The following is a 21,170-nucleotide window of genomic DNA, read 5'->3' as shown; positions in this document are numbered from 1 at the left end:
TTAAAATTATATCGAAAATTATTCTCCAATAAAATTAAACCTACATGTTATTAACATTAATTATTTCTAGTGAAAATATCACTATCCTTCACCAACCTCTCAATTGCAAAATACTATAATTAATGGCAAGTTTTAATATTTTCATTAATTATGAAACTTTCCACATCCTATATATTGATAAGCATGACCAAGCTCTCTCTCTCATATATATATATATATATATATATATATATATATATATAGAGAGAGAGAGAGAGAGAGAGAGAGAGAGAGAATTATTACAAAAACATAAATATCAATTTTATCAGAATCCAAAAGCTACCAACCATAAAAGCAATAACGAAAATTCATCTAGAAAATGATCAAGTGGTAAGAGTTTGGGACTAAGATGTTTGCTCCTCCTAAAGTCTCAGGTTCGAGTCATGTGGTTGCTAATATGATGATCACTAGAAGTTTATATAGTCGTTAACTTTAGGACCAATGAAATTAGTCGAGATATGTGCAAGCTGTCCCGAACACCTACGTTAATAAAAAAAAATTATGCTCGTAAATCCTTGGTCATTAACAATTTTTCGTGAATGAGAATTTAGAAATTCAAAAAGAACCCATTACAATATGGCTCACCGGAGTACAAAAACAAATAAAGTAACTTTTTTTATAACGAGAGCAACAGGATAAACAATGAACTTAGCTTCAAAAGACGAAACGAAAAAACATAAAATAAAACTAATATGCTTTCTCAGCATGCATCCGTATATTAATTTTATGTGAAAGATTTGTAAAGTTCATAAAGTAAAACGACTCACATCATATAGATGGAACTTCCATGGTGGGTATGGTGGCAGCCATGTAGGATCACATCATCTCATATCATTAGTGGATGTGGTATCTCCCTCTACCTCCTACTTTGCTTGGTGTTGACTAGCTCGCTCCTCTCTCTCCATGCAATGCTCATCAACCCTTGTTTTCCCACTCAACTATCCAACTTCATTTACTATATTGAAATAATATGTTCACTATCTTACTGATTTGATATTTATTTTTTTTATTTATGTTTATTTTTTTATTATTAATATGAATGTTCGAATCAGTTTGCAAGCATCTTGATTAAATTTACGAAATCTAGAGTTAATACACTTGTAAGTCTCTAATAATTCTAAAATTTTTAGAATTGGAACCGATAATTTTTAAAAAATAAATTTAAAATCTATCTTATAACCATTGCCGCTCGCTATTCTTAATCAACAAACAAAGTATCAGAAAATGTAAGCCTGAATAATGAATAGTTCTCCCGACAAGTGATGAACGTGCTGACTCTCTCTCTCTTTTTATGTTGTATAGATGGATTAATTTAATTTAATAAATGTGGGGCCTTATGCCCTAATCAAATTGCCCAAGGCATGATGTCACTGGTTTACTAACTCTTATCTATTCTGATGCTAATTGATTAGATAAAGCAAAGAAGCACCCCCCATGCCCCCACCTTGGTGAGGATCGCCACCGTGGGCCCCTTGGCACCCTGTTTGTTCATCCACATTACCTAATTTTTGTGCATGAAATAGGAGAGCCACATTTGCTCTTCTACATTTTTATGGGGTTTTCCATGGACACTGTTTGTGGCTTCTTATTTTAAATAATATTTATCAGATGGTCACTTTCAAAAATACGGCAAACATCATAATCTCCGGTGGTAGTTCTGGAAATCTCACTCGTAAATTATATTATCTACTCGATTGACTCCTCTACAGTTTCTTATTCACTGAAAATAAATTGCACTAATCATACTACTCACTGAATTTTATCGATACTAATAAGAAAGAGAGACCAACCCTCCTCCTTTATCTATCTACGAAAAAAATAATAGCAGCGGCAGCAGCAGCAGCAAAACCCGGCCTGTTTTCTTCACTGCCACATATATTCTCGATTAATGATTTACAAATACTTTTTTCTTGAGGCATGGGGTCTACTACTTATCTACTCAGATCGCTCCCTAAACAAATAAATAAAATAAAAAGTATAATAATCCCAGTTCTGTTATATATCTATGAAAAGATTGGAATCTAAATCAAATAGAGGACGGGGATAAAACGACCCCACTTCTGTGATGGGTCATTCGTGGTTCAATCTCAAAATCCTGGTTGAATCATGAACGCTGAATTGATTGTCTCTTTTTCCGACGTAATTACTAATAAAAGTAGACAACACATGGTTCCGAATGAATCCATCGCAGTTCAATTTGGCGCATAATTTCAATCTCGTAACAGTGCTCGTTATGGGAGTAGATAAGACAACAATACTAAGTGGGATCGACTGGGTTTCGCCTTTCATGTGATGTTCAACACCTAACCGCGTACGTTGATAGATACAAACACTTAGCGAGTAGAATAATTTATGAAGATAGACACACTGATGCCCTAATCGGGGGAAATACCTCTCTCGTCATTGAACATTATCCATGTTTTCATACGAAAATATATGCTACAACTAGCAGGCAATTACTGGATAAAATATGAGAAACTTGGAGCCCATCTTCATAGACCTCACCGTGATTCCGTCAGACAAAACTAGAATCAAGGAAGGCAGTTGGAAGTGATAAGATTGGCAGCGACGCCAATATTGTCAAGTCCCTTTAGTACTTTGCCAAACTGGTTAAAATATTTTGATGGAAACCCTCCGTGTAATCTAATTCTAATCTAACCCCACAATGTATGGAAGATGGTAATAATCAATCACGGAACACGAGTTGGAGGGACCTTCTCAAGAATGGACTACTTTGGAATTGTATGTGAATTGCACAACACAACTCCAAGAAGTTCAGTATTTTTTTAAAAAAACTTTCAAGTCAACATTAAAATAATTTTTTTAGCGTTTTTTTAGTTTTAATTCTTGCTATAAAAATCACCTTATGCTATAATACCAATTAAACACACATTATTTCAAAGATAATTCTTGCTAATTGTTTTCAACACGAACAATGTAGTTTGTATGTTATTTGAAATTAAAGTCTTATATATGGATATTCAAAACTCATCTTTAAAATCAATTTGATGCATTTAAAAAAAATTAATTAATTCTTCTTGATATTGTTTCCAAATCTTAAACCTAGGAAATCAAGAAAGAAAACAAAATCTTTTAATCACCAAAACAACCTCATAGCTCATCCCTCACTGTTGCTTGCAACACCCACAAAATGGGCTGACAAATTATTTTTTTAGAGTCGTCTTGCTTTACAATTGAATTTCATGATATAGTAATGTCACATAAAATATTAAAAACTCTTGAAGTGATAAACAAACATGCAATAAGTCATATATATGATTGAGATCTTATGCTACTGTCAATATAAAAATAATAGCTGTTAGTTTATGAACAAGATAATTGAGATTTTTAACAACATATTGGGATGTTGTGTGTGTGTGTGTGTGTGTGATCAAGGGAACGATAATGTAAAGCTTCACATAAGAGTTCTAATTATATTTGATATATATCGACTTAATCTTGTGTTGTGTTAAGTTAGGAGATTTGTTGTTTAAGTGGGATATTTTGAAACTTTCAATTATTAAAAAAATAAAAAATAATTTAAGAATTCGTAGAATAAAAAAATGTATAAAAACATGGCAAGTTGGATTTAAAAATTGTGAGTCAATTATATAATTATAATAAGATGATTATGATATGACAAGTTAAATAGATAAATGCACATATAAAAATAAAAATAAATTTATTTAGAAGTACGGTAAAAATTATTTTTTAAAGTATTTTTTATTTGAAATATATTAAAATAATATATTTTTATTTTAATATAAATACATTAAAACAATCTAAAACACTAAAAATATATATAATTTTAAATAAAAAAAACATTAAACTTTTTTAATAGGTGACGCCTATCTATAAATATAAAAGTGGAATTTTCTCAATCTAAAGACTTGAACTGAAAGTTACCTGTTCGCATTTATGGCCATATATTTTGTTGCCAAAAGTCAACTTGTTCTCTGAAAAGAAACAATCCTGAATATTATTGTTTTTTTTTATCCGGGAACTTCTGGAATTCCTGAAAAATCATATTCATTTAATATATTAAAATAATTTTTTATATATATTTATGTATTTGTGATATCAATATCATTTAAAAATATCTAAAAAAAATATCAATTTAATATTATTTTTTTAAAAACAAATTATTACATAAAAACAAACACGCAATAGTTCACTAACCAAACAAGGCTGACAAGAAGGGACAACCATAAACCAAGAACATTCTCCTCCTTAAGATAGGCCAGGCTCACTAAAGGCTCATTTTGAGTTCATGGAGGTCCAAGTAAATACCAAGGAGGCTCCGATTAACTCTTTAAAGGGATTGATTTGCCCCTTCACCCAACTCATGGACTTTAGAAGGCCACCAAGTGCCGCCACATGCCCACACAGTGATTGAGGCGGTGCCCAGTCAATGGTAAATTGAAAGTGTAGAATCCACTCACTAGGGCTTAACTTGACAAAAGTCTGATTTCTAAGCATTATCAGCCCAGTGACCCTGAGAGGCAACACTTGCAGAAAACAATCATTTTCCAGCTTAATTGAAAGCTCGGCAAATAAAATCTCTCTGTGAGAGTTTCCAGTAGTTCAAAGAAGCTTATGCATGAAGGCTGCAAAGGGAATTTCCTAGCTTTTGCATCATGATTAAAAAAGCTGCATCAATTGACTCGCTACAGGAAGGCAGTCAAGGTTTTTTTCCCAGGTTTTTCCTTCTCTGTTTCTTTCTGTGATTAGCCGCGCACTTCAAATGGATGGATCAGCAAGAGTAATGTGATGTTGCAGTTCTTATGACATATCATGTTCACCTGGGCTGGACCTTATCTGTCTCTGCTTTGCTTCTTTATCTTCACACTTCAGTTCTAGTAAAGGTTTAGTGCGTTGCTTGGCGCATGGTGTTAGTAAAGAGAATATTACACCTGCAGAGACAATTACATCAGCAAATAATATAAAATCTGTTAGTCCCATGCAATCTGCTGATTCCACTACATCAGCCTTGGAAGTCTCCTAATCCCAAGCAACTGCATTCCTTAGTTAGAATGATTAATTGACATTCCCTTTGTAATACATGTAATTGATTGGACTTACCTTACATTGCTAAGTTTCTGTAAATAGAAAAGTCTACCGATGTACTAATATTTATACTGCATACAACTTAATAGAAGACACGGTTGTGTAGCAATAATTCTCAATCTCTCTGCTCTCATCTTTTTCTCTTCCATTGAGTTTATAATCTTTATATGGTATCAGAGCTCTTTGGAGCTAACCCTCAAAAATCGATCCTACCCAAACCAATGGCCAACACACCCAAATCTGGAGAATCAAGTAATCTTGATATGTCAAAACTGATTTCTGAAATGTCAAAACTTTCCTCTCCTCCACTCTCATCCCATTCCTTGCCCACCTCCTTCAATATTTCATCCTTGTTCACTGTCCCCATGGATCGCACCAACTACCTGAGTTGGAAATCCCAATTTGAAGATATACTGGAGATGCATGGCTTTACAGCAGTCATCAAAAACAACACAGAACCACCCAAAGTGCAAGAAGATGGTTCTGTGCACCCAGAATTAGCAAAAGATAAATTGGTCCTGAGTTGGATCAAAGCAACTTCCTCCTCTTCCATCAAAACACTTCTCATCCCATGCACCACTGCTCATCAAGCCTGGACCATGCTGGCCAAGCGTCTTTCACCTCTTGCTAGCACCCGTGTACGGATCCTTCGAGACCAAATTCGCACTCTCCGGAAGGACAGCAGCACCACAGTGGTTGATTATCTCAACTATGCCAAATCACTCTTTGATTCTCTCATACAATCTGGTGCAACCATGGACGATGATGAATTAATCAGTTATGTTTTGGATGGACTTGGTCTTGAATATAAAGAGCTAGCCACAACACTTCACCTGCATCCCGATATTGACTTTGATCAATTCTATGATTTAGCTCTAAGAGAAGAGCATTTACAGAAACGCATGTCTCTTACCATGACTTCAGGAGTTGCTATGGCTGCTGACCGTATGCCCAAAGAACGCCCCTTCAATTCACACATGCCCAGTCATAATCATGGATTTGGAAGAGGACGCGGTCGTGGCAGGAATTGGAATCAAGGGCGTGGACCAAGGCGAACAGGGCATTGGGAGCCGGCTCAAGGGGCTTGGTTTCCAGACCGCAACTCTCAGCCACGTGACCCTCAATCTGCTGTCCTCACTTCTTCTCCTGCTACTCTCTCTGATGGGCGCCCTCCTCTGCTTCCAACACCTCAAGGCAGATTCTCAAATACCCAACGCAGTGAAGTCATTTGTTTTCGGTGTGATAAGCAGGGGCATATAGCTCGTTTTTGTCCTGACCGTCGGCCTCATGCATACATGGCAGAAAACTTTACCACCTCTTCTTCTCCTACAGCTGATGTGGCAAATACCAATTGGTGTCTTGATTCAGGTGCTACTCACCATATGACAGCCAACGCAACCTCTCTCCCCGATGTTCATCCTTATACAGGTACAGATACAATTGTTGTTGGAAACGGCAACCAATTAGCAATAACTCATATTGGCAATACACAATTGACCGGGTTGCATAAATCATTAAATCTTAATGAAGTTTTGTATGTGCCTGCTATTCGCAAAAACTTGATCTCTATCCGTCGTTTTTGCTGTGATAATGATTGTTACTTTAAGATGGATGCTAATGGGTTTTCTGTGAAGGACAACAAAACGGAGAAGGTACTCCTTACTGGCAGTAGTTTCGATGGCCTTTATCACATCCAGACATCCCCTTCTATTGCTCGTCAAATTGCTTGTTATGGAAAGCGTACAACACAAGATGTATGGCATGCCAGACTCGGACACCCATCTCATTCAGTTTTTACTACATTGTTGAATAAGTACAACTTACCACTTGATGGTGCAATTGTCTCCAATAAAAACTGTCATATCTGTCCGTTGGGAAAATCTTGTCGCTTACCTTTTGAAGACAGACAATCTCATGCTCAATTTCCATTAGCACTTTTACATCTTGATTTATGGGGTCCTGCACCAATCTCCTCAAATTTTGGCTATCGTTATTATTTTTCCATTGTCGATGATAATACTCGATTTACTTGGTTATATCCATTGGCTAAGAAATCAGATGTTCTTACTACATTTGTTCACTTCAAAAAGTTGGTGGAAAATCGGTTTAGCTCTCACATTAAACAACTGCAGGTTGATGGTGGAGGTGAATTTACCAGCAAATTATTTCTGACATTTTTACGTGATCATGGAATATCTCATCAGATCTCATGTCCGTACACTCCTCAACAAAATGGAGTGGTGGAAAGGAAACATCGACATATTGTTGCAATGGGACTCTGTTTATTGGCCCAGTCCCGCTTGCCCCACAGCTTTTGGGTTGAAGCCTTCTCTACTGCGGTTTTTCTGATTAATCGCCTACCAACTCCTAAGCTTGATCACATATCTCCTTATGAGAAATTACTTCAACGGACACCGGATTATGCATTTCTCAAAAGTTTTGGATGTGCTTGCTTTCCTCATATGGTCCCATACAACAGGCATAAATTATCCTTCAAATCTGTTCCATGTGTATTTATTGGCTATGATGATCATTACAAAGGCTATCGCTGTCTTGATCCTATTTCAAGTCGGATTTATATATCTCGGCATGTGATTTTTGATGAGGCAAGCTTCCCCTACCCACAACTTTAATTTACATCAGTTGCCCAATCCACACCCACGGTTCACCTTGATATTGGGCCCGATTTGTACTCTCAAGAAACTAACAATTCTACAAATCCAACCCACTCTGCCCCCATTATCCTTGACTCCCCATTGGTCACTACTTCTGCCAGCCCACAACCTTCCCCCACACCACCTCTCTCCCCTAGTCCAATAGTAGTCGTTCCTTCCCCTGTCTCCCAATCCAGCCATCCTCTACAAACCAGCTCTACAAACCCCACGTCTGTCACCCACACCACAACCCCCTCACCCATGTCAACGCCTCCTCCTTCCCCTATTGACCCATCTCTCCTCCCTAACTCTCCTGCTACACCAAACCCTCCTCAAAAATTTAAGAGTCTCAAGACCATCATCCCATTTGGTCCTGAACCAAAACCCCTCTACTCTCACACCACTCCGCACCCTTTACCCCAGGCTCTCTCTGCCGCTTGCTCTGATCCCATGTCCCTTGAACCCACAAGTTTCACCCAGGCCTCCAAATACAGTCACTGGCAAGCTGCCATGCAGGATGAATATGATGCCCTTATGCAGAATCACACATGGTCTCTGGTTCCTGCCTCCTCTCACATGAACATTGTTGGCTGCAAATGGGTATTCAAAGTAAAACGGAAAGCTGATGGCTCCGTTGATCGCTACAAGGCTCGCCTTGTTGCCAAAGGCTTCAATCAACAGGAAGGATTTGATTATGCAGAGACCTTCAGCCCGGTAGTTAAACCGGCCACCATTCGCACTATCTTGTCTCTAGCTGTGTCCTGTAACTGGTCTCTTCAACAACTTGATGTTCGGAATGCGTTCTTGAATGGCTACTTGGAAGAAACAGTTTACATGAAACAGCCCCCTGGCTTTCATGATTCCTCACGTCCTCAGGATGTATGTCAGCTCCATAAGGCTCTTTATGGCCTTAAGCAGGCTCCTAGAGCTTGGTTCCAACGTCTCAGTGCATTTCTCCTTGCTCAGGGATTTGCCCATAGTCAATCTGATGCATCGCTCTTCATTCATCGTTCCTCTTCCAGCACAATCTATGTTCTTGTTTATGTGGATGATATCATTGTCACCGGGTCTGACCTCCAACATATCCACAGGTTTCTTGATCAATTGTGCTCCACCTTTGACAGTCGCCGATTGGGTGAGCTCAACTTTTTCCTTGGCATGGAAATTACACGGTTCACTGATCATTTATTCCTCTCTCAAACTAGATATGCAGTTGATTTATTGAAACGGTTTAATATGACTGATTGTAAACCATGTCCTACACCGTTACCGTCTGACACGCGACTATCTTGTTTGGATGGCGATCCCTTGCCTGATCCCTCTACCTATCGCAGCATGGTGGGTGGCCTCCAATATCTCACTCTCTCGCGACCTGATATTTCCTTTGCTGTCAATCAAGTGTGTCAGTTCATGCACAACCCTCGTTCTTCCCATCTTCAGGTTGTCAAACGCATTCTTCGGTATATTAAGGGTACAGTTGAGCAAGGCCTTGTGTTTCACCAGTCCGATGACTTCACTTTACGCAGCTTCTCTGATGCTGATTGGGCTGGCTCTGTTGATGATCGACGATCTACCACTGGTGCTTGTATATTTTTCGGCCCTAATCTTCTCACATGGACTGCCAAGAAACAATCTACTGTTTCTCGTTCTAGCACTGAAGCTGAATATCGTGCCCTTGCCCACACAGCCGCTGAAATCTGCTGGTTTGGATTCTTATTTCGCGAACTTGGTATCCCTCTTCAGACTGCTCCTTGCATCTATGTCGATAATCTCTCTGCTATCCACATGGCTGCCAATCCAATTTTTCATGCTCGCACTCGGCATATTGAGATTGACTATCACTTTGTTCGCGAATTAGTTGCTCGAAAATCTCTCCATACCTTCTATGTTCCCTCCTCTCATCAGCTTGCTGACATATTCACCAAAGGCCTGAGTCGTGATCAATTCTCTTTTCTTAAGTCCAAGCTCAATCTTCGCGTTGCTCCGTTACGCTTGAGGGGGGGTAAAGAGAATATTACACCTGCAGAGACAATTACATCAGCAAATAATATAAAATCTGTTAGTCCCATGCAATCTGCTGATTCCACTACATCAGCCTTGGAAGTCTCCTAATCCCAAGCAACTGCATTCCTTAGTTAGAATGATTAATTGACATTCCCTTTGTAATACATGTAATTGATTGGACTTACCTTACATTGCTAAGTTTCTGTAAATAGAAAAGTCTACCGATGTACTAATATTTATACTGCATACAACTTAATAGAAGACACGGTTGTGTAGCAATAATTCTCAATCTCTCTGCTCTCATCTTTTTCTCTTCCATTGAGTTTATAATCTTTATAGTTAGACCGTATCTGTCAAGAAGCGACAGATTGGTTTCCAATGGGACAGTGTGTTCTTAAGGAAGGACTTGGTTCGTTCATTTATTCTGTAATTTAGATTCACAGCATTAACCGCCGTGTCTATGTCGATTTGCTCCTGAGTCCTGACCACCAACATGCGGGATCCGAAGGTGGATATTGTTCTTGTATGTCTTTCACAAATTTACTCAAATTGATCCAAATTTCTAACTATATTATTATTAAAGCATTTCTATTATATTACCTGGTTTACGTTGGGTGTAAACCGGCGAGCCAAGAGAATATTTACCGCAGGCTAAGAGATATTGAAAATGTTTTTGGAAAATATTGAAATTTTTTTATTTTTTTATTTGCTTTAAATTAAGATATTTTTGGTATTTTTTAATCGTTTTGATATGCTGATATTAAAAATAAATTTTAAAAAAACATGATTTTAATGCATTTTCAAATAAATTTTTTTTTTGAAAAGCAACCACTATCACAATACTAAACAGATTCTGAGTATTTGTTTTTGAATTAAACTTGTTTTTCAAAAGACTTTTTAAATTGTTTTTTATTTGAAAAAAATATTAAATTAATATTTTTAAAATTAATATTTTGATGGTTTTGATGTACTAGTGTTAAAAATTAAAAAATATATTTTAATATATTTTTAATTAATAAACCCTCTTAAAAAATATATATTTTTTTACAATAATAGCTAGTGTTTTCAATATTTATTTAGGTAAATGGTCCGTTTACACTCTAGTGGGCTATGGGGTACTGGACTTATCAAACCCACTTCCTGGGCTGTTAAAATACTTGTGGCCATATTATTATGGGAGTAGGGGTCTTTGTTCTGAGTTTGGAGGCTCTTGTCAAAAAAAAAAGAAGAAAGTAAGACGTACTCCCAAAAACATATGGGCCTTCTAAGCCAATTAAAGGCCTCGAAGATCCACGCAATTTAATGAAGTAGGGCTCATTAGAGGACAACAAGGATTACTAGGGCTGTCATAGAAGATATATTCAACAAAGTTATAGAGAGATTTATAATTGAATAATGCTTAATAAATGTTGTTTCAATTCAGAAAAGAGATACATAGACTGTAACAATCTTAAATTGTAAACTCAAAATATATGATATATATTCGTAGCTACAATTTTTTTTTTATATATATATAATTTTCCTGAAATTTCGGCAGAGTTTCCTTTGTATTCTTTAGATACCAAGTTATCGACTCAATCATTTCTCAACCTGTAACATCAATCGCAATATTCGTCCCATTATTTGGACTTCAAAAAAACTCAAGCATATTTCAATATCTCAATTCTATTTTTCTATAGAACACTATAATAAAACTAATAAATTCTTAACATGTATCGTCTTTTTTTTTTTTTTTGTATTTGTGCTCAAATATATACACAACCAACCATAATTCAACTTAATAATAATAATAACATTATAAATTACATCATACATAAGATAATAAGTTAAACATTATATTTTTAGATATGGAAGTATATTACAACAAAATATTAGTTCTTCACATTACATTAATCACAGAACAAAATTATTTATCCAAGCATCTACTTTCCAGATCGAGGGTGCGATGTACCTAAAAACATTATCGCATAAAACATGATTAAAACAATTACACATTTCAATAAGTAATTGATTAAGGACAAATTATTCATATACATTAAAGTGACTTTCATATCATAGAATAAATTGTCTTATTTTCTTTAGAAGTTTCTAATTTCATAAATTCTCTTCTAGACATAGGGATACAACTACTAAAATAAAAATATCAAGAGTGTCTCCCACAAACCAGCATATTTAACTTCAAAGTTTTACAATTAATCTATTTTACATCAAGTGACTATCCCATTAATTTGTAAATTAATTTTCTTAACATGGCCATGCAATCAGACATAAATTCCAGTAATCAGGAAATGATCTTCAAGGCTTGTCCATTCAACAGAACATTATTTCCAGTAACCAGGAAATAATTTTTCAAGGCTTGCCCATTCACCAGGGTATTATTTCCAGTAATCATGAAATAATTTTTCAATCTATAAAAATTCATTCTACAATAATAATAATAATAAAATATAAACTAATTAATTACTCCAAGGTGTCGAACACCTACCTGGTGTTTTTGCGCGTGAAGATGTTCCTTGTTGCTGATTAGGTCCTGCGGCCTCCTCTGTACCAACAAAAATTTCTTTGTCATTGTTCATTCATTCGAACCGGTAAAAATTCTAATACCTATTACATATTCTTTGATTAAATCCAACACCCTTAATTAAGTTTAATTGACTTTTAATTCAAGGAGGACAAAACCCTCCTTTATGAAACATTTACTTATTTTTTTTTCCACAAAAGTCCCTATACAATTTAATCTATCAACATCAATTGTCTTCAATTTGGTAAGATTCCTCAATAATATTATTTAAACTCCATTCTCTAATTTTTCTTCTTCATTTAGCCAAAATCTCCTCAATAATATCATTTAAACTTCATTCTCTAATTTTTCTTCTCTATTTAGCCAAAAATAACCTAGGGAAGGAAATGAAGATTTTTCTTTTCTCTTTGAAAAATTCTTACTTCATTCATATAACAACACTTATAAACCTTCATCTTCCCATATTTTCCAAACAATTGTATTTAACCTCAATTCCCCCAAATTATTTCTCTTTTGGCCAAATATTCAATTAAAATGAGGAAAAATAATTTTTGTTTCTTTTACTTAAAATTAAACACTTACCCAATCATAATTCATGATTTCTAACATGGTTCAAACATAATTTGCATCATTCCTATAAATTATAACATAAATCCACAATTTCACATAATCATAATTTTGCATAATCCTTCATCAAACATAAAATTAAAGGAATTAATCATTTGGAGCATGTTATTTACCTCACTTTGATAAGGATTTAAGGAAAGAATGCAAGAAAAATCAAGTTTTCTTCTTCTCCCTCTTCAAACCCTAGCTTGAAATCCTTCCTTCAATGCATTCACCACCTTAAAATCAACCCCCTCTTTATGTTTAATTAAGTTACTCACTCTAATTACTCACTTTAATTAGTGAAATCAATGAGCATTTAAGTAGAAAAATCACACAATTCTTCCCCCTCTCTTTGTTTGAAGCTCACGGCTAAAAGAGAAAAAAAATGGAGCATTTATAGTCTAACTTTTACTTATTTATACATTGGCCCTCATTTCTTCTCATTTCTATTTTTGCCACTCAACTCTTCTTTTTACTTAATTCTCACCTTAACATCTTATATTTTATTTTATTTTATCCAATTACAATACTTGGAATCCTTTTATTTAATCTATTCGGTACTTTATTTATTTTACTCAGATTATAATTTAGCGGGTTTTCACATATACAATGTCAAAAAAAATAAAATTGAACAATTGTATTGCCAAACCACTAAAACAATTTACCGCGATAATTTCATAGCTATTTTATTCTATTAAAAAAACAAGTATAAAAAAGATGCAAAATATATGAAATTGAAATACTTTATCATTAAAGAAGAAGTTTAGAAACAAAGAGTTTTAATTTAATATATTAGCATCAATTTTATTATTGTTGATCTATTAATGGAATGATTATCATCCAAAATATTTAATGATTATGTTGAAAGAATGGGTATTATTGGACATCATTATTGATATTATATCATGATTTTTATATTGATTATGTATTTGATATTATAAACTCATTTATGTAGATGTTTATGATATTTTTTATTTTCTATTTAGTATACATTATTGGGTTAGTACGAGGATAACAAGAATTTTCTTTGACAATTATTTGTATATAAAATTTATGAAATTTTAAGATCTGAATATTATAGGTTATATTTGATTTTTTATGTTTAATTTTGGTGAAATGTTGATAGAGAGAGAGAGAGAGATAAAGGAAAAGTAGGCATGATAAACCAACCAAAACACAAAACCTATTTGCATGCCAGCCGATATAACAAGTAGAGTTCAAAGGCATAAATAAGACTGAGCCGGCCTCAAAGATCTTGAATATTGAATTTGGAGAACAAAATTTTTCCATAGATGTGGAGGAGAAAAATGGATCAAAGATAGTTCTGATCTAAGCTGTTTATGCTCGTTACTCTGTCATGTTTGTTTATCTGTATCTTGTCATTTGCAGCCTTTTTGTACACCTTTTTCTTAGAATATATTATAACAAAAGCTAAATGGTGTGAGGAATCACTCTAGATCAAGAGATATTTTACTGTAAATTGTAATAGCAGTTTCACTTTTAATTTTTATTTTTTCATGAGACATTTCTTTGACTTTCTTTTTCTTTCTCAGTAAGTGGGTGGCGTCCGCGCTATTAAAGAGGCACGTGTGACGATTCCTAGTGACCAAATCTAGCCATTCGTTGTCTCACTGGATACGCAGCCATGCCCCCTTTTATATGGTGTGGCGCATGTAGACAGATAATAGTTGGATTGCCGTTGATGATCAATTGTTTGTGTTTTTTCTCTCTCCTAACAACTAAAATGCACAATTGTCATTTTTATTTGTTGTTTGTCAAATTAGTCATGTTTGTCATACCCAAACACCTTGGGATCTGGCATGGCTGTCAGACCTAAGCATATTAAGTCTGGCGTGGCTGTCAGATCCAAGCGTCTTGCGTCTAGCGTGGCTGTCAAACCCAAGGCTAGACCAACGCACCTTGGGTGAGGCATGACTGCCAGACCCACAACGCTTGGGTCCATGCCAAACCAGCATGCCTAAGTCTGACACTCATGTTAGACCCATGGCGAGGTCTGCCAGACCCACTCCTAGGTCTACCACACCCGCATGCTTAGGTCTAACGGTCATGCCAGACTCAAGCAAACTTAGGTTTGGTGGCAATGTCAGACCCAAATGACTTGGGTCTAACGGCCATGCCAGCCCAAACGACTTTGATATGAGAATGTGATAGTTAAAATGTTGAGACTTATAATTTCTTTATTTAAAAAAATATTTAAACTATCCTTTAAGTATCATAAACAAAAACCCAAGTTTAGAAATTATTTATAAACAACAAATCATAAAAAAAATCTAATTTAATGTTTTGAATCTACAAATTCGAATTATATCTTCCTATTGAAATAGTTAATTTTTTATGTTTGTGAACTTGATATTCCTTCAATAAAAATTATATCTTCTCTTTTTTTTTTTAACTCCTTGCCCAGATTTGGCATGACCCAAGTGACTAGGCCTGACAATCATGGCAGAGCCAAGCGACTTGGGTCTGAGAAGGTAATAATTAAAATGTTGAGACTTGTAATTTTTTTATTTATTATAAAAAAATATTTAAACTATCATTGAAGTATCTTAAACAAAAATCAAAGTTCAGAAATTATTTATAAACAATAAATCTTCACAAAAATCTAATTTAATGTTAGATCTAAAAATTCAAATCATATCTTTTCATTGAAATAGTTTATTTTTTATGTTTATAAATTTGTTATTCCTTCAATAAAAATTCTATCTTCTCTCTCTTTTTTTTCTTTATAGTAACTATATATTTTTTTAACTCAATGCCCGGGTCTGGCAACCAAGCCAGATCTAAGTGATTTGGGTCTGGTAACCATGCCCAGACTCTTGAGTCTGACATTGGTTTTATTATTTTTAAATTCAAAAAATTACACTGGATTCATATTTACTTGGATCTGATAAACAAGTAACACCCAAATTATCTGGATGTCAGATCTCAGTCGTTTGGTCTGGTATAACTGCTAAACACAACCCGTTTCTTTATACTCTTATTATTTCTTTATATCTTTTTAAAAAATTGATATTGATTCGGAAACAAAGATACTAGGATGTATGAATCTGTCATTTGTTCCCAAACTGAACTGATCACTTCGTTTTATGTGCCTTCCAGTTTGTTAGTTTTGTATGATTTACTGTGTTCCTGCTGGTTACATGTAAGTAGATTAATTATATTTGAGAATTTGATTGCCATAACAGTAATCCAATGTGGGTGTGCTTATGTAATGGAAGTCGTTCAAGGATATAACGAAAAAAGTTGGGTTGGCTATTGGCCAAATTTAGCTTTACTTGACCGGGGTCTTGACTTCATTTTGACTAATTCTTTGCTGAAACAATCAGCAGCATCTAAAAGGCCATTGAGTTTTCGACTATAGATGAAGGGATGATAGTATTAAAACAGATCAGAAACAATCAAAACACGATATTTTATGAACATTTGTGCTGTGATTTTCAATAAGCACAAAAACATTTGCTATAATCAAGAGAGAACGGTTTGCTGATATTCAATGATAAAGCCGTTGGAAATGAAAGAGGGAAGAAGAAACAGAAACCAAAATAAATCAGTTTGTAATCTTCGACCGTAAGACGGAAGCATGATGCCACAGAGAGGTCTGAGGCATGAACCAATGCAAATGGGTTATGAGTTATGACCCATTTCAAACTTCGTCGATAAAAAGGAAACATATGGTGATTTTTTGTCAAACTCCAGCTGACAATGGGACATGGCTGCAGGGGCTGAAACCCTGAAACCTTCCCTCAAAAGTCACCTTACTGGAATTCAATCCCATTATTGTATTGTAGTTGGCAGAGCACAAAGCAATCAACTTTCGGTGCCCACCGCTAATCGCGCACTGCTATCAACATCTTTACTCGGATTTCTTCACTAAGACCGAAGCACATCGAAACCCCAAAACAGCACACACTTTAATCAGGAAATTATATAGTCTTCTTACACGAAACTCGTAGAATTAGCAAAAACAACGTACGAACCAGCAAACATTACAACATCAGTCTCCAATTACTTAGGTTCTATGTATAACCTTGCTTGTATCTGCGGAACAAATCTTCTGTCTTGGCATTCCTAAAGGCACAACAGCCTACCAAGTATACGCATATTAAGGCAACAAGAGTAATGAGCAATATGATATCTGCCCTTCTCCATTCCTCTTTCAAATTAGCCAGCAACCCGGCCTTGCATGAATCGCAATTGTAGCAAAGTTGATTTTGGTCATTGTTCCATTGCAGGCAGTCCATATCTGCAGCGTTGTTAATGGGACTAATCCAATACGTTGGATTCACAAATGTATACCCACATTGGGTTGGGGGCTTACAGCATCCTGACTGTAAACGATAAAAAAGCAAAAGAAAATAAAAATAAAAATAAAGATAAGGCATAAAGAAGATATCGCATGGTAGAGGAGATCTAATCAACTTTATTATTCTATGCTTCACACGCTAGCTGTAGATAAAGGTTATTCTTTCTTTAGAGTCACTGAAACAAACGCTGTTTATTTCGAAATAAACTTTAGGAACTTCATAATTAAGTTTAGTATATTAACATTTTAGTAGTAAATTTACAATTTTGAAAAAAAAAAGAAAATTATATGATTGATATTAAATATGTGTTGGGGAGGGGACAAGAAGCAGGAACTGTCCTCGAGCCCTTCAACAATTCCCTCCGTTTCTTTATATTGATGAACAAAAGACCAAAGAAATTTCCATTACTTCACGCTTGACGTGCTTTGATTTTTGTGGATCTATTCGAAGAAGATGATATCGCCTATTATTCTATTAATTCTAGGTAGATGCTAGAAAGAAAGAAAAAAAAACAGTTTGGGGAAAAAAGAGGATCGTTTTCATTTCTTAAATTATAATAATTTATTTTGTTTTTCCAGCTTTAATCTCTCTAAGAAAACGGAAATTCGCATCCACCACATAGAAAGAACAATGCCATTGAAAGGCATCTTTCTTCTAAATCAATTGCAAAGGTATATAGTAAAAGGGGGGGGGGGGGGGGGGGGGACGAAGAATGAAAGCAAGAAAAAACTCCAGTAACCTGTAAGGGGCTAATATGAGCGTTGAAGAAATCTTGAGCCATGCGATAACTCTGGTTCAACTCAGCACACATATTGGTTGAGCTAAGGCAGCCTCTTATCCGATCCCACTTATATGAACTCTGAACCCTCCGGCGAAGCCAACCTGAAAAGTCATCAAGACGATACTCCAAGTAGGCTCTGCTGGGTTCAAGGTGACCCGAACCCCTAACAGTGACCATGTAGATGAAAACCACTAGACATGCAAGCAATATTATAAGGATGAGCATGGCAATGAGATAAGAAATAAGGAGCCATGGGATTCTCCAAAAACCTCCCACGAAGCCTGCAAGAGCTACTATTAAGATTAGTATTCCCAAAATAATGACAGGCCATTGTAGAATCTTGACACAAGAGTTGTCTGGTTCCATTGCTAGCCAGATCCCAGCACCGATAATCGGAATGGAGAGAAGCATGGCAACAAAGTTTATAGCACCAATAACATTACTGCTCAGTGCCATTTTAGGGTGGGAGGATTCTCAGTAGTGATTTTGTTTCTTCTTGGGTTTCAAATAATGATCAGGACAAAAGAAATAGTGCAGTACAATCGATAGATGTTGAAAATAAGCTACTACAGAGCCTGCTTTAAGTCATGTGGCCCACCTTTCTCTGATTCCTTGCCTTGGATCCATGACGACAAAGCAAGCTCCGCTAATTTTCAAAATGTACATTTTTTTGAGCTTTGCAAAACTTTTTGAAAAGGGATGCCGTGTGTAAGATAGGGAGGGAAGAAAGGCAAACAGAATTAAATTAGTTGGATGCAACTATAAACGAACCAACGTATTCTCAATATAATTGGCTATTATTATATCCAACCGCGTTTTTTTTATTTTATAAATTATGGATATATTATGCTTAGTTAATTTTTTTATAAATATTTATAAATTATACTTATATTTTTTTATGGGTAGAACTTACTTTAAACTAAGATTAGGCTCATTAAATTAGCTCAAAACATATTATAAAATATAAAACATAATTTATATTTATCACATCAACTCAATTAATTGACTAATACAAGTATTATAGATGAATTTGATCGGATAAAGTAATATAAATATTATATATCGCTCAATTTTTATCAAGTTATTTAGTACACATGTAAAACTATTAAAAGAAGCATTTTAATTTCAAAATTTAAACAGCTGGGGTGAGGCTTGAGAGTTCATTAATAATTTTATATTAATATTTTAAATACCCTTTAAAGGAAATATTAATTTTATAATACATGCCTCGAATATAAGTTTTTCAAATTTGAGATTTGCATGTATCTATAATATCTTATATTAAAATTATAATTTTAACTAAAATAAATAAAAATAATAAAATTTAAACTCGTAATTTTTCTGTTATCAACCCTATACTACAATACTAAAAAAATCAAATCAATTTAGAATTTTAAGTAATTAGAAAAGTTATCGTTAATGATTTTATATGGGTCTCACTCGAGGAGAATGGACAGTCTTCGTACCTGGGCCTCAAAGATCGATCCAATCAAAAGCTTTTCACCAGATCTAACTATCAAAGCCTAAAAAGATGGACAGAGGGTTGAACTGCAGCTGTTTGTCAACTGTCACCGAGTATTAATTTTAAAAACAATTTAATTTAATTTTTTTTATTTTAAATTAATATTTTTTTAGTGTTTTCAAATCATTTTGATGCGCTGATATTAAAAATAATTTTTAAAAATAAAAAATATCATTTTAATATATTTTCAAGTGAAAAACACTTTGAAAAGCAACTGCAACTACACTCTCAAACGGGTTCTTAGAATTTTTTAATATTTTGTTTATTTATATGGCTATATTGTTTTTTTTAAAAAAATTATATATTAATTTTAAAAAATAAAAAAATATTTTAATGTATTTTTAAATAAAAAATATTTTATAATCATAATGTCAAATATTACCTAAAGTGTGTTATTTTTTTAAAAAAATTAAATTATTTTTTTAATAATTTTAAATAATTTTAACGTGTTGATATCAAAAATAAAAAAATATTTTAATATATTTTTAAAATAAAAACATTTAACGATCTAAAAGGAGAATTAGAAAGATCCTTATCAACTTGTTAACTAAGTAAGTAACTAGATGGATAAATTACTATTATTATTTTTTTCCTTATTCACTTATTCATTTTCCTACCCATCCATCTTTTGTAATACAGAGAGCCTCAAGTATAATCAATGCCTCTTCAAGTATATCAAAGTACACTTAGGGGTTTTAATGTCTCAAGTTCGAGTCATATAATTACTAATATGATCGTTATTGAAAGTTTACATGATCGTTAATTTCAAGATTCGTAAAATTAGTCGAGATATACACAAATTAATCCAAACACCTACATTAATAATAATAATAATAAAAAGTATAATTGGCTCAAAGACAAACTTGGAAACAAAACTAAAAATTAGCACTCCCTTTGATTGTTTTTTCTTAAGCTTTCAAGTCTATCGATCGGATCATTATGTTTTTAAATTCTTCTTCTTGTTTCCTTTAGAATACTCCACCTAGACCATTATAAAATGAAATTTAACTTATAATTTATAGAGATTCTTTGATAATGTAGTAATAATTATTTTTTAAAATATTTTTTATTTAAAAATAAATTGATATAATATTTTTTTTAAAAAAATTATTTTTCAAATCAACACATTAAAACGATTTGAAAATACATAAAAAATTAATTTGAAATAAAAAATTATAAATTTCAAAATTTTAAAAAAAAATTAAAACACAAAAACACAATTATGAAAAAATCAGTCTTTCATTCCAAAATTGCAACCACCATTATTGATATTCATTTCGAGTTTGTTTAGGAGTGTGGTTGCGGTTGCTTTTGAAAGTATTTTTTACTTATAAATATATAAAAATAATATTTTTTTAGTTTTTAAAAATCATTTTTGATATAAACACATCAAAATATCTAAAAACACCAAAAAAATATTAATTTGAAGTAAATAAAAAATAAAAAAAATTATTTAAAAAAAAAACACTTCTAAATACAAAAACAAACAAGAAAATCTAATAACAAAAGATAGAACAAATTAAACACACCCTAGTTGTAGCAATAATTTACTCTCTAGCCAGTATAGTTGCGGTTGCTTTTCAAATAACTTTTCATACCGAAATGCATGTCAATGATGTTTTTTTTATTTTTTAAAAATTATTTTTAA

The 21,170-nt window shown here is 33.8% G+C and overlaps 1 protein-coding gene across 1 annotated transcript; it reads right to left on the bottom strand.

Annotated features, from left to right (window-relative positions):
- Positions 1–16,803: 16,803 nt before the first annotated feature.
- LOC18094158 (protein TORNADO 2) lies at positions 16,804–18,692 on the bottom strand. The gene is made up of 2 exons (XM_006368330.3): positions 17,959–18,692; positions 16,804–17,243 (listed from the first exon to the last, which is right to left on the bottom strand). Exons 1-2 carry the CDS (start codon positions 18,454–18,456, stop codon positions 16,932–16,934), a joined length of 810 nt encoding a protein of 269 aa, XP_006368392.1. The 5' UTR covers positions 18,457–18,692; the 3' UTR covers positions 16,804–16,931.
- Between the last annotated feature and the right edge of the window lie 2,478 nt (positions 18,693–21,170).

The sequence above is a fragment of the Populus trichocarpa genome, chromosome 1, assembly GCF_000002775.5.
Source record: "Populus trichocarpa isolate Nisqually-1 chromosome 1, P.trichocarpa_v4.1, whole genome shotgun sequence".
NCBI lineage: Eukaryota > Viridiplantae > Streptophyta > Magnoliopsida > Malpighiales > Salicaceae > Populus > Populus trichocarpa.
This window is presented reverse-complemented; position numbering and strand designations above follow the sequence as displayed.

Excerpts from the sequence above, each read along its gene's own strand:
- LOC18094158 (XM_006368330.3), bottom strand. The coding sequence starts at position 18,456 with ATGGCACTGAGCAGTAATGTTATTGGTGCTATAAACTTTGTTGCCATG. Across the intron at positions 17,244-17,958 it reads CTCATATTAGCCCCTTACAG|TCAGGATGCTGTAAGCCCCC; the intron begins GTTACTGGAGTT and ends TATCGTTTACAG.